At 29.3% G+C, this 14384-nt stretch overlaps 3 protein-coding genes across 5 annotated transcripts in view; 2 read left to right on the top strand and 1 right to left on the bottom strand.

Annotated features, from left to right (window-relative positions):
• The window catches only part of LOC111687526 (ERI1 exoribonuclease 2-like), a 19557-nt gene extending 12389 nt beyond the window's left edge, over window positions 1-7168 (top strand). The window contains exons 1-3 of one of the 3 annotated variants that reach the window (XM_023449965.2): window positions 4465-4901; window positions 6198-6382; window positions 6455-7168. In XM_023449965.2, coding sequence (XP_023305733.2) covers window positions 4525-4901; window positions 6198-6382; window positions 6455-7029 — 1137 coding nt within the window. In that variant the 5' untranslated portion in view covers window positions 4465-4524 and the 3' untranslated portion in view covers window positions 7030-7168. Of the gene's footprint in view, window positions 1-4182; window positions 5856-6197; window positions 6383-6454 lie in introns of those variants that run through there. The other 2 variants (XM_046954256.1, XM_046954255.1) reach the window with 2 other exon arrangements.
• LOC111679409 overlaps window positions 1-12166 on the bottom strand; it is a 28937-nt gene extending 16771 nt beyond the window's left edge. Inside the window, exon 1 of the mRNA XM_046954258.1 lies at window positions 12044-12166. The gene's annotated coding sequence lies outside the window, so the exon portion shown is untranslated. The remainder of the gene's footprint in view (window positions 1-12043) is intronic.
• On the top strand, window positions 9800-10884 carry LOC111687529 (ERI1 exoribonuclease 2-like). Its single transcript, XM_023449967.2, has 3 exons — window positions 9800-9992; window positions 10053-10162; window positions 10232-10884. The coding sequence occupies exons 1-3, from the start codon at window positions 9976-9978 to the stop codon at window positions 10804-10806; spliced, it is 702 nt and encodes a 233-aa protein (XP_023305735.2). The 5' UTR covers window positions 9800-9975; the 3' UTR covers window positions 10807-10884.
• Window positions 12167-14384: the final 2218 nt, after the last annotated feature.

Raw genomic sequence — 14384 nt, 5'->3', positions numbered from 1 at the left:
TAGACTAGACTATAGACTAGACTATAGACTAAACTATAGACTAGACTATAGACTAGACTATAGACTAGACTATAGACTAGACTATAGACTATACTATAGACTAGACTAAATACTAGACTATAGAATAGACTATAGACTAAACTACAGACTATACTATAGACTAGTCTATAGACTAGACTATAGATTAGACTACAAACTATAGATTATAGTCTAGGCAGAAGTAATCTAACTATAAACTAAACTATGGACTTGACACTAGATCTAACTATAAACTAAACTATGGACTTGACACTAGATTAGACTGTCATACCCTGACTGCCGGTTCTATGTACAGGAATGACCCTATATTTTCGGCGACTACAGATGATAGACTAGACAATAGACAAGACTACAGACTAGATTGCAGGCTATAGATTCTAGACTAGACTGTAGTTTAGACCATAGACTAGACACTAGATAAGACTGTCAGACTGCCGGTTCTACGTACAGGAGTGATCATATATTTTCGGCCAAGGGCTGTCAACCCCAGCAACTACACAACAACTTAGGCTATACTTTAGACTAGACTTTAGGCTATACTTTAGAACCCTTCTAAAAACTTTTACAAAGAGACACTGTCAATAAGGCAAAATTACACAACGATATACAAACTAATATAAAAATGTCCAGTGTAAATGGTTCACTTGCTTTTGGTCTCGTGTCATTTATATGATTAGTTTAATGTTTGTTTTTGTTTGTTCTTGCTGTATTTGTTGTTGCTATATAAAATGACAACTTGATTTTCATAATTCTTTGATATGTTTGCTACACGCATACATACATATGTATATGTATATATACTCGAAAAACCACAAACAAAACAGAGAATTAAAAAAATAATAGTATTTACAAACAAAAAAAAAATAAAAATAAACAAGTGCAAAATGAGTCCATTGACTTTAAGCTTTTCTTGTTGTTGTTATTTTTGTAATTTCAATCATTTATGCACTTGTTGTGTTTATGATTAAAGCGTAGGAGAGAGAGTAGGTTTTTTCTTATTTCTTTCTTTCTTTTTTGTTGTTCCTTTCTGCTTAAAGAATCAATATTAATAATGGTTAGAGACAACTGTTGTTGCGATGTGATTGGGGGCACGTCTAACAAATTACACAAACCCAATTACTCATTTACTACCTTTACGAGGGAATATGTTTAGGTAGTATTTTTAATTATAGTTTTGTTTTTGTTTCTTAAGAATTGCAAAAATATAAATATAATACAGACTGAATGACGGAATGAATGACTTTAGTCTCAAAATCTAATATTTTACGTGTTTATTGGCTAGTCAGCTATTTAGTTGTAAATCTATGAAAGAAAACAGTGAAACCTTTTAAATATTTACACATATAAACATTTAATTTACAGAATTAATTAAAAATAAAGAGTCCCTTAAAGGGTCTTTTCTCTGTTTGCTCAAAAAAAAAAAAAAAAACGAGGTTGTATTACCTCAGTTTGCAAATGTTAAAATAATAATTTATTGTATTTTTCGTCTAATAAAAAATAATAAAAAACTGATATCATCTTGTATTAAATCATGAAAAATTAACATGAAATTAATAAACTATAATTATTTGCAATTAGTTTGTATATTTTTAATAAAAACAAGTATGAATGTATAGTCGGTCGTCGCCGACTATATAATACACTACACCTGTCAATATGTACATATGTTAAAAATGGGGATTATTTAAAAAAATAAAGCATTTGGTTTGTTTTTTTTTTAACTTTATTACGGAGTATTTTTACTTTTATTTTGGCAAAAAAAGATTTTTTTACAAGAGGGTTCAAAGGGGAGTAGGGCAAAATATGGCCCTATCCTTAAAAATGTTGGTAGGGGGAGTTAAGTCTTCTTCAATAATATTTATGTAGAATTTAAAAGTGTTAATAGTGTTTGTAAGAATTTTGATCTTTAAGTCATTTTCTGAAGGGGAGTTTGTATGGGGGATAGGATCAAATGAAGCCCGATCATTACAAAAATCGGTAGTGTCATTTAAAGTTCTATAAAACTGAGTTTTGTCGACTTTTGTTAACATAATAGATCATTTTAATTAATTATAAGCCAAAAGGACCTATTTGGGGTTACGGTTGTATGGGGGCTAGTCGAAATAATGAACCGATTTTAACCATTTTCAATAGGCTACGTCCTTGCCAAGAGAAGCGGGTGTGCCAAATTTCATCTAATTATCTTCAAAATTGCGGCCTGTACCTTGCGCACAAGGTTTACATGGACAGCCAGCCGGCCAGACGGACGGACATAGCTTAATCGACTCAGAAAATGATTCTAAGCCGATTGGTATAATTTAAGGTGGGTATTGGACGAATACTTTTCTATGTTACAAACATCAGCACAAACCCAATATACCCTCCCCACTAAAGTGGTGTAGGGTATAAAAAGCTCACAGCGGGCGGCTTTCTAAAAAAATAGTTTTTTTTACCGCCTAGTATATAGTATAGTCTATAGAGTAGTCTATAGTCCAGTCTAGTCTATAGTCTACTTTATTATCTACTCTATAGTCTGGTCAATCGTCTGCTCCATAGTCTGGTCAATAGTCTACTCCACAGTCTAGTCTAAAGTATAGTCTATAGTTGTGACTAAAGTCTAGTCTGTAGTATAGTCTTTAGTCTAGTCTGTGGTCTAGTCTATAGTCTGATCTATGGTCTAGTCTATAGTCTGATCTATAGTCTAGTCTATAGTCTGATCTATAGTCTAGTCTATAGTCTGATCTATAGTCTAGTTTAGTCTATAGTCTGATCTATAGTCTAGTCTATAGTCTGATCTATAGTCTAGTCTATAGTCTGATCTATAGTCTAGTCTATAGTCTAATCTGTGGTTTAGTCTTTAGTCTAGTTTATAGTCTAGTCTCTAGTTAATCTTTAGTCTAGTTTATAGTCTAGTCTTAAGTCTAATCTATAGTCTAATCTATAGTCAAGTCTATAGTCTAGTCTATAGTCTGGTCTATAATCTAGTCTATAGTCTAGTCTATAGTCTAGTCTATAGTCTAGTCTATAGTCTAGTCTATAGTCTAGTCTATAGTCTAGTCTATAGTCTAGTCTATAGTCTAGTCTATAGTCTAGTCTATAGTCTAGTCTATAGTCTAGTCTATAGTCTAGTCTGTAGCTTAGTCTTATTTTAGTCTTTAGTCTAGTCTACAGTCTTGTCTATAGAATAGTCTTTAGTCTAGTCAATAGTCTATAATCTAGTCCATAATCTAGTCTCTATTCTTGTCTAGTCTTGAGTCTAATCTATAGTGTAATGTTTAGTCTAGTCTATAGTGTAGTTTGTAATCTGGTCTATAAATTTAGTCTATAGTCTAGTCTTTAAACTGTTCTACAGTCTAGTATATAGTGTAGACTATAATCTAGTCCATAGTCTAGAATATAATCATGAATATATCTACATATAGGTAAAAATAAAGCGTAATCAAAAATATAAATTTTATAAAAAAATTAAAATTCAATATTTATAAATCTTTTTTTTTTCTCACATTTCATTCACATTATTCATTCAAACATAAATAATATGAACACGATTATGGGTGTACGTGATCATTAACAGCAGCATTTGACCATGAATTTTCAGTTAAAAAAATCATTGTTATTAAATGCTAAATATTATTACTTTTTTTAAGAAGAAATTCTCATGAATGAAATTGTATGATAAAGTTACAAATGTTGTTTTTTTTTTTTTGCAATCTGTTGGGAGAAATATTAATAAACTTGTTTTTTTGAAATTAACATTTTAAAATAAACATATTTTAGAAAACAAACAAACAATATTTACTGCATTTAAAAATGTGCAAAATATTTTCAAAAACCAGACTATGGACCTGAAAATGTACGTACGTACATACATACATACATACATACGCACGTACATACATACATACATTTTGCATTTAGTTAAAAGTCGACTTTTAGACTTTTTGCATTTTATGCAAAGTCGATTTTTTGACTTTTGTTAAAGTCGACTTTTAGACTTTTTTAAAATTTTCGGCTATCTTTGACTTTTCAACTTTTTTCTACTATTTTTTCCACTTTCTTAAAATTTTCGACTATTTTTGACTTTTTCTACTATTTTCGAGTTTACGACTTTTTACGACTTTTCGACGTTTTGACTTTTTTCGACTTTTTTTTACAAAGTCGACTTTTTTCATAGTCGAGTTATCGACTTTTTTCGAACAAAATAGTCGACTTCAACTTTTTTCGACAAAAAGTAAATTGTTCTATTATTCGAAATTCGATTATGTTATATTAAGAGTTTTTAACAAAAAGTAGCATAAATTAGTGATTTACTACTAAATTTTGCAACTGTGTTTTTTATGTACTTCACTTTTTTTTGCTTTTGTTTATTTTGCCATAACCTCTCATAGTGACAGACAGCTGTTGTGTTTTGTTGTTTATTTGTTGCCGTGTTCTTTTCTTAATACAAAGTTAGAAAATTGTTAAAAAATTTTAAAAATTCTAAAAATTAAATTTATTTAAATAAAAATGGATAAAAAAGTTCGCCAAGAATCTACCACTTTAATATTTAAAAATATACCAAAGCAAATGGAAGATTTAACAGGACTTTTAGACAAATTAAAATTGCCGGCAAGAGAAGTTAAACCTTTTGGACGCAAACGTGCTTTGATAATTTTTCAAGAAAAAAATGAAGCTGAAAAGGCTTTAAGTGCTCTAAAAGAATTGGAATTCAATGGCAATTGTTGTAATATAGCAATATTTTGTAAAGACAAACCTAACAACAATAGCATAGAGCAAAAACCCAAAAATTCTCTAAGAAAAAGCAATAAAAGTATACAGACACAATTGGAAGACACAAATGGAACACAACAGGCTTTAAATAAACAACAAGAACAACTTAACAAGTACGTACAAAAGTTATATGCTGTAGAAGATGAATTGGGTTTTAATCAGCCTCCTGCTCCCTATTTGAAATACACCTATCCTCCTATAAATAAGGATATTTTAGATAATATTTGTATATCATTGCTAAGTAATAAACGTTTCTATACACAAGTTTTACATCTAATGAATCGTATGAATTTGGAGCCACCTTTTAATAAAAGAAATTATAAATTTACTGCAACTGGTGTGCCAAAGGAGGCACAAACCCAAACAGATGAAATACAAATACAAGAAAAACAAAACTTAACAATACAAGAAGAAATTGAAAGTGAATTGGAATCCGCAGAAGAAGATGAACATAAACCAAAAGCTAAACCTACGCAACAACTAAAAAGAAAACTAATCGATCAACCAGAACAATATAAGAAAAAAGCACGACAAATGTTGCTCTCTACACAAAAATTAAATAAAGAAACGCACAAAAAACCAGCAAAAACTAATTTATCTATTAAGGAAATATTTGAGACAACAGAGCATAACTTAACTACCAGCAATAAAATAGATATGCAATTGAAGTCCAATAAAAAGGAAACTACCAAATCCTTAATATCATTACCCTTGAATTTAAAAACACAAAAACTTCCTCCAGAAGAACTTGAAAAACTAGCCATTTACAAGAATTATCAAAAAGGATTAATTAGCAATAAACTTTATATTAAAAATTTACACAAAGATGTAACTGCTGATGATTTAAAATTAATCTATCAACGTTATCTTAAGACAGAGGATCTAAGTTTAGATATAAAAGTAATGCAACATGGTCGTATGAAAGGACAAGCTTTTGTTACTTTTCAGGGTCAGGAAATGGACATTATAAAGCCTTTAATAGCAGAAGCTTTAGAAGAAACTAATGGTTTTGTATTACGCGATAAACCCATGGTGGTGTGTTATGGAAAACAAACTTAAAGTAAAAGGTTAATATGGTTGTTTTGGGGGAAATTTTCGATTATTTTTGACTTTAGTAGTTGGAACTAAATTTAGCCTTAAATTTGTAGGCAAAATTTCCTACATTTTTTTATAGAAATCAAGCCAAAATTTAACATATTTTGTCATTACATATTGCGCCTAATATTGGCATATTTTGTGGACAGAATTTGGGGCAATAAATGACATAGAAAATATGCCAAATAATTTAATATGTTTTAAGAATTTCTTCAACCCAGTTTCTGTTTTTTTTCTTTTTATTCTTATTACTTATAGACCATATTGTCTAATATAATTAATTTTTTTTTCTTTTTATACATTTTTACTTTCAGACAACTTGGTCTTATCGACACCATTTATGTAGATGGTGGACAACCACAAAATAATAATACTTCCACAAAATCCAGTAAATCAAAATTATCTCTACAATCTTATGAATATGTTATAGCAGTAGATTTTGAAGCCACATGCTGGGAAAATAAAGCTCCCCCCAAATGGCGTGAATCTGAAATTATAGGTAAAAGAAAAACTTTAATTTCGAATGAAATGAAAATTAAAAATTTACATAAATTTCTTTTTCCATTTGCAGAATTTCCCGCTGTTTTGGTTAATCTAAAGACCGGCAAAATCGAAGCAGAATTTCATAAATACATCATGCCCATTGAATCACCTAAACTAAGTGCATTTTGCACTGAACTCACTGGCATAACACAGAAAACTGTCGATAATGGCATACCACTACAGACTGCCCTTATGATGTTTCAGGAATGGTTGCGTAAAGAGTTAAGAGCTCGCCATCTAATGCTGCCCAAAGTATCAAAAGATAATAAAATTGGCAACTGTGCTTTTGTCACCTGGACCGATTGGGATTTTGGCATATGTTTGGATAAGGAATGTAGCCGAAAACGTATTAAGAAACCACCATATTTTAATCAATGGATTGATATGCGTGTCATATACAGGGAATGGTATAAATATAAACCGCTTAATTTTCTTGATGCCCTTACCTATGTGGGTCTACAGTTTGAGGGTAAACAACATTCAGGCATAGATGATGCTAAAAATTTAGCCGCCTTAACACACAAATTAGTAAATGATGGTGCCACTTTGGCTATAACCAAAGATTTGACACCCTTCCAATTGAATTTGAATTGTGTTTTCTAAACGAACAACAACGTTAGCAACAACCATAATACACCAAACTGTAGCCATAGCTAATTAGGTTTAAAAATAAAACTAGGTCTAGGGAGTAATTTTTTATACATATTAACAAAACAAACAACTTAACTATATTTAAAAGAAGTAAAAAAAACTAAAAACATCACAAAACCTAAAAACAAATTATTAATTTATATTATTTCTACTACTATTTAATAACAAATAAACAACAAGAAAATTATAAGACTTGAAATACTTTTTTTTATAAAAAAGCAAACTAAAAAAATATAAAAATCAAAACACAAAACTTAAAGAAATTATAAATTTCTCATAATGTTTAGCGTATAAAAAGTTTTAAAAATCTTTTTATAACTTTTTTTATCTATTAAAAATTAAGGCCAATTTTAATTTTTTTAAATAAAAGTAAAATTAAGCAAAAAAAAAATAAATTAACAAAATAAAGTATTTTTAAAGACCAATATTTAATATACCAACAAAACTGATTGCTTTTATTTTTTTGTAGTATTTACCACACAACACACATTTTTGTACTTTATTTATAATGAGAAAATGGAAAAAAAGAAATGAAAAGTAAAAGTAAAACACAACACACACCTAATGACATGATATTAAATAAAAATATTTAAATATTCAAGTAAATGAAGCATTTTATTAAAATCTGTGAAAATGTAAGTATTTCAGACTATAGTATAGTCCATTGTCTAAAGTCTAGTCTATAGTCTAATCTATAGTCTAGTCTATAGTCTAATGTATAGTCTATAGTCTGGTCTATAGTCTAGTCTATACTCTAGTCTATAGTCTAGCCTATAGTCTGGTCTATATTCTAGTCTATAGTCTGGTCTATAGTCTAGTTTATAGTCTAGTCTATTGTCTAGTCCATACTCTAGTCTAGTCTATACTCTAGTCTATAGTCTAAGGTATAGTCTAGTCTATAGTCTAGTTTATAGTCTAGTCTATAGTCTAGTCTATAGTCTAGTCTATAGTCTAGTCTATAGTCTAGTCTATAGTCTAGTCTATAGTCTAGTCTATAGTCTAGTCTATAGTCTGGTCTATAGTCTAGTCTATAGTCTAGTCTATAGTCTAGTTTATAGTCTAGTCTATTGTCTAGTCTATAGCATAGTTTATAGTATAGTTTATAGTCTAGTCCATAGTCTAGTTTATAGTCTAGTCTATAGTCTAGTCTATAGTCGAGTCCATAGTCTAGCATATAGTCTAGTCTATAGTCGAGTCTATTATATAGTCTATTATATAGTCTAATAGTCTAGTCTATAGTCTAGTCTATAGTCAAGTCTATAGTCTAGTTTATAGTCTAGTCTATAGTCTAGACTATAGTCTAGTGTATAGTTTAACCTATAGTCTAGTGTATAGTTTAACCTATAGCCTATAATCTAGTATATAGTCTAAGGTATAGTCTATAGTCTAGTCTATAGTCTAGTCTATAGTCTAGTCTATAGTCTAGTCTATAGTCTAGTTTATAGTTTAGTCTAGTCTATAGTATAGTTTATAGTATAGTATATAGTCTAGTCCATAGTCTAGTTTATAGTCTAGTCTATAATCTAGTCTATAGTCTAGTCTAGTCTATAGTTTAGTCTATTGTCTAGTCTATAGTCGAGTCCATAGTCTAGCCTATAGTCTAGTCTATAGTCGAGTCTATAGTCTATTATATAGTCTAATATATAGTCTATAGTCTATTATATAGTCTAATATCTAGTCTAGTCTATAGTCTAGTCTATAGTCAAGTCTATAGTCTAGTTTATAGTCTAGTCTATAGTCTAGACTATAGTCTAGTGTATAGTTTAACCTATAATCGAATCTATTGTTCAGTCTGTAGCCGAACTATAGTTTAATATATAGTACAGTCTACAGTTTAGTCTATTTTTCAGTTTATAGTCTACTCTAGTTTATACTCCAGTTTATAGTTTAGTCTATAGTCTAGCCATAGTCTAGTCTATAGTCTAGTCTGTAGTCTAGTCTATAGTCTAACTTATAGTCTAGTGTATTGTTCAGCCTATAGTCTATAGTTTAGTGTATAGTATAGTCTATAGTAGTACTATATTATTCAATTTATAGACTAGTCTATGGTCTAGTCTAGTTTTATAGTCTAGTCTATGGTCTAGTCCATAGTCTATAGTCTAGTCTTTTGTCTAGTCTATACTCAAGGTCCAGTCTATAGTCTAATCTATAGTCTAGTCCATAGTTTAGTCCTTAGTCTAGTCTATTGTCTAGTCTATAGCCATGTATTAAGTTTAGTATTAATATTGTCTACAGTCTAGTCTATAGTCCAGTCTACAGTTTAGTCTATAGTCTAGTGTATAGTCTAATCTATAGTCTAGACTAAAGTCTAGTCTACAGTCTTGAGTCTATAGTTTAGTCTATAGTCTAGTCTATAAACTACTCTATATTCTAATCTATTGTCCATAGTAGAATCTAAAGTCTAGTCTGAAGTTAGTTGCATGGACTCTTGTCTAGTCTTGTTTGTAATCTACTCTGACAATCCTTCACTAATATTTTAAAGTCTAGACTAAATTAAAACCAAATAAGAGAAAACGATCGAATGTTAAATCATACAAAATACATACTATGAACAATTCTCAATGGCAATTAAATAATTAATGGAATTCCCTAAATAAAAAAAAATATTAACAATTCACAATGACAATAACAAATAAAAAAGATGTTTAAAAAAATTAATAATAAAGGGAATTCCCCTTAAATTCTCCGTTTGACTCTAAATAAATTTAGTAGTATTAGTCATTCAAACTCAAACACTCACGACTAGAAATGTGTGTAGTGATAAAAATAAGCAAAAAACTTTTGCATACAATCAATGAAATGACAAAGAAATAAATACTAACGAAACTTTATTATTAAAACTCAAATTATAAGTGTTTGTCGCTCTTGATAAACTAAACATTTTAGTTTCAGAACAAAATGGACAACAGTAAGAAGTAAGTATTTGTAAATGTTTTCATAAATTTGATACGAATTATTAATAATTTTATTAATAGATCCGCCGATAAAACTGAGCAGCCTTACAAGTATATAGTAGCGTTGGATTTTGAAGCCACTTGTTGGTTGCATCAACCACCACCAGAGTATAGAAAAGCTGAAATTATAGGTTCGTCTTACTTTCTCTTAACAAAGTACATAGTGTCTATGTGTAATACTTTTTTATTTTATTTTATAGAATTTCCAGCAGTTTTATTAAATCTAGAAACTGGCCAAATAGAATCTGAATTTCATCAATATCTCAAGCCCACGGAAAAACCTCAACTAAGTGATTATTGCCTTAAACTCACTGGCATTACGCAGCAAACGGTTGATCAGGGCATATCATTACAATTGTGCCTACAACTATTCGAAGAATGGTTAAGCAAAGAATTGAGATCACGTCAACTTCAACTGCCAAAAGAATCAAAAGACAACCGATTGGGTAATTGTGCTTTCGTGACATGGAGCGATTATGATTTGAGCGTATTTTTAGAATTAGAATGTCGTAGAAAATCAATCGCAAAACCTAAATATTTAGATCAATGGATTAATATGCAACAAATCTTTAAAAAATATTTCCATAGAAGAAAAAGTAATAGTTTTTCGAATGCTCTAAATTATGTCGGTTTAAAATTTGTAGGCCAACAACATTCGGGTATAGATGATGCCCGAAATTTAGCTTACTTAACATATAAAATGGTTAAGAAGGGAGCAACTTTAAAGATAACCATTGATATGTCTCCCTCTGTTTGGAATCTTAATTGTTTCTAAAGCGAATTGTTCTATAAAGCAAATCTTTAAATTTCTTTACATGAAGTATTTTAATAAAGTTTTTATGATAAACTTTAATGTTTGTTTTTTTATAGCTAATCTATAGTGTAGTCTTTAGTGTAGTCTATAATCTAGTCTATAGTCTAGTCTATAGTCTAGTCTATAGTCTAGTCTATAGTCTAGTCTATAGTATAGTCTATAGTATAGTCTATAGTATAGTCTATAGTATAGTCTATAGTCTAGTCTATAGTCTAGTCTATAGTCTAGTCTATAGTCTAGTATATAGTCTAGTCTATAGTCTAGTCTATAGTCTAGTCTATAGTCTAGTCTATAGTCTAGTCTATAGTCTAGTCTATAGTCTAGTCTATAGTCAAGTCTATAGTCTAGTCTATAGTCTAGTCTAGTCTATAGTCTAGTTTATAGTCTAGTCTATAGTCTAGTCTATAGTCTAGTCTATAGTCTAGTCTATAGTCTAGTCTTTAGTCTAGTCTATAGTCTAGTCTATAGTCTAGTCTATAGTCTAGTCTATAGTCTAGTCTATAGTCTAGTCTATAGTCTAGTCTATAGTCTAGTCTATAGTCTAGAGTATAATCTAGTCTATAATCTAGTCTATAGTCTAGTCTTTAGTCTATAGTCTAGTCTATAGTCTAGTCTATAGTCTAGTCTATACTCTAGTCTATATGGTATAGCCTAGTACATAGAATAGTCTGAATACGAAAAACCTCGATCTGCTGCAAAATTGCTTAATAATGTTTGAGGAATAGTTGCGTAAAGAGTTAAGAGCTTGCAATTTACTGCTGCCAAAAACTATGAAAAACAATGAAATGAGCAAATGCGTCATTGTGACAAGGAGCGTATGGGAATATTCATTAAACAGGAATGCGACTGAAAAGGCATCAATAAACCAACATATTTTAATCAGTGGATAGATATGCCAGAAGTCTTTATGAAATATGCAAATTCCTATAGACCTTATAACTTCAAATATGTTCTACATAAGTATGTATGTATGTGTGTATGATATGGGCTTATATTTCAAGGGAAAGGAACATTCGTGTTTAGATGATGCACGTAATACAACTGCTCTTACCCGTGAACTGGTTAAGAAGAGTGTTAATTTAATGATAAACTTTGACTCCCTCTACTTGGAATCTAACGAATTTTTAATAACATTTAAACAGTATTTTTAAACATGAATGAGGGTGTTCATTTTTTTTGTTAACTTTATTCATCTTACCTTTTTAAGTTATTTGCTCTAAAATTTATTAAAAGTTTTGTAAACATTATTAAATTCACTTATACCTGCTTACTTTTCACTTTAAATATGTAATGTTTTTTTTAAAAATTCACTTTTTATAAATTATTTCAAATTAAACTTGAAAAATTTTTTAATGAGTTACAATAAAAAGCTTCGTTATTATTATAAGGCGCCATTTTATTAAGACTTCTAAGCTGATTAAGAATAACTAGCGGCGTTCATAATAATGTAACGGTGGCAATTGAAAATAATAAATACATATTAGTGCCTCTAAGGATTTTCAATTTAAATTTAAAATAAATTTTGTAAAAATTCAGGGTTTTGAATATGGTTTTAACAATATTTAATAGAAATATAAATTTAATTTATATTGTATACATCTTAATACAGTAACACAAAAATCCTGGTTTGTAATCCCTTCTAAAATTCGTTCAAAACTATTAACTAAGCTCATCTCTGTACTTTTTGTATAGACTATAGTTTCTTTAGTCTTTAGTCAAGTGAATATTTAATACAAAAAATAAATGGGAAAATAGAAATAAAGGATACCCTTTCAACATTATTTTGCTGGGTACGCGCCTGTCTACTTTATTACACTAAAATGAATAAATGAAAAAAAAAAACAATGACTTCGTCTATAGTCTATATTCTAGTGTATAGTCTAGTCTATATTCTAGTGTATAGTCTAGTCTATAGTCTAGTCTATAGTCTAGTCTATAGTCTAGTCTATAGACTAGTCTATAGTCTAGTCTATAGACTAGTCTATAGTCTAGTCTATAGTTCTTCTTACCTAGTCATGTTATTTTCTCTAAAATGTATTAAAACTTTTGTAAAAGTAATTGAATTCACTTATACCTTCTAATTTTTTTACTATAAATATGTAATATTTTTAAAAATTAACTTTAAATAAAAACTGTTTTAAATTAAACTAATAAATTTCCACGGAATTTATATGTTACAAAGTTTTGCTCTTTTTTAAGGCGCCATTTTAAAAGTTCAGAGCGGATTAAGAATAAAAAGCGGCGTACACAAAAATATAACGACGGCATATTAGCTGATGTGAAATAATTGAATACAATTTTTTATTAAAATAACCTTTAAAGTGTTTGATTTATTGATTAGTATAAATAATGCCACTTTATATTTTTATGGTAATTCTAATATGAACAGAGTTTACTCTGAACATATCTGGACAAGGAAGAAATTGTTAATTGGCAATCGAAACCCCACTCTTAGTAGGGTTCTATAGTTGAAACGAAAAGTCGACTTTTTGCATTTTATGAAAAGTCGACTTTTTGCATTTTATGAAAAGTCGACTTTTTGCATTTTATGAAAAGTCGACTTTTCGACTCTCGACTTTTTGCATTTAGTTAAAAGTTGATTTTTCGACTTTTAATATTTTATAAACAGTCGACTTTTCGACTTTTTTCAACTTTTTCGACTTTTTCCGACTTTTCGACTTTTCGACTTTTTTGACTTCTTCTGACTATTTTCGACTTTTTCCGATGTTTTGAATTTTTTCCGACTTTTTGAATTTTTCCGACTTTTCGACTGTTTTCGACTTTTATTTACAAAGTCGACTTTTCGACTTTTTTCATAAACGATAGTCGAGTTATCGACTTTTTTTGGAACAAAATAGTCGACTTCGACTTTTCGAAAAAAAGTCGATTGTTCGATTATTCGAAAGTCGATTTATAGAACCCTAGCTCTTAGAGGTTTTATAAAAATTTAAGATTTTGAATAAGTTTTTAGGGAAATTTAACAGAAATGTTTATTGATTACATCTATAGTCTAGTCAATAATCCAAACTGCAGTCTAGTCAGTCTAGTTTATAACTTTTTTTTTACTAACTTGCAATTTTAGTAAGTTCTATGCCAAAATACCAATTTTTAATAAAATTATTCCTTTTAAAATCTCCTCCTAAACTTGTGTATACAGTATAACGAGTAATATAAGCTCGTTCGTCGTTTAAAATAAAATAACGGTTAAGCGTTACACTTACATATTGAACGTTTAAATAGCCGTCGTTGAATGTTTGTCAACGGCGATTTTTTATTCAATTGGCTTTGTTGTGTTTTAAGGAACAACGGCGTTTTTTTATTCAATTGGCTTTGTTGTGTTTTAAGGAAAAACGCGCGTTTCCTTTAGAGAAAAATAACGAAAAAAAAACAAATTTTTTTTTACAAAGTGCAAATATTTAAAGAATTTATAAAGTTTAGTTTACAAACTCAAGATTAAATGTATATATTTGGAAATTTAATTATTTGTTTCTTACACTTGAACTTTAATTCCATAATTTATAAGGCAAAAAAATGTTACT

Source organism: Lucilia cuprina, chromosome 6, assembly GCF_022045245.1.
Source record: "Lucilia cuprina isolate Lc7/37 chromosome 6, ASM2204524v1, whole genome shotgun sequence".
Classification (NCBI taxonomy): Eukaryota; Metazoa; Arthropoda; class Insecta; order Diptera; family Calliphoridae; genus Lucilia; species Lucilia cuprina.
Note: the sequence above shows the minus strand (reverse complement) of the source record. Positions and strands in the feature narration are given on the sequence as shown.

What these genes read in the sequence shown, in the direction of transcription:
- LOC111687529 (XM_023449967.2), top strand. An exon ending in TAGAAAAGCTGAAATTATAG is followed by an intron (nt 10,163 to 10,231) that starts GTTCGTCTTACT and finishes TTTATTTTATAG; the next exon opens with AATTTCCAGCAGTTTTATTA.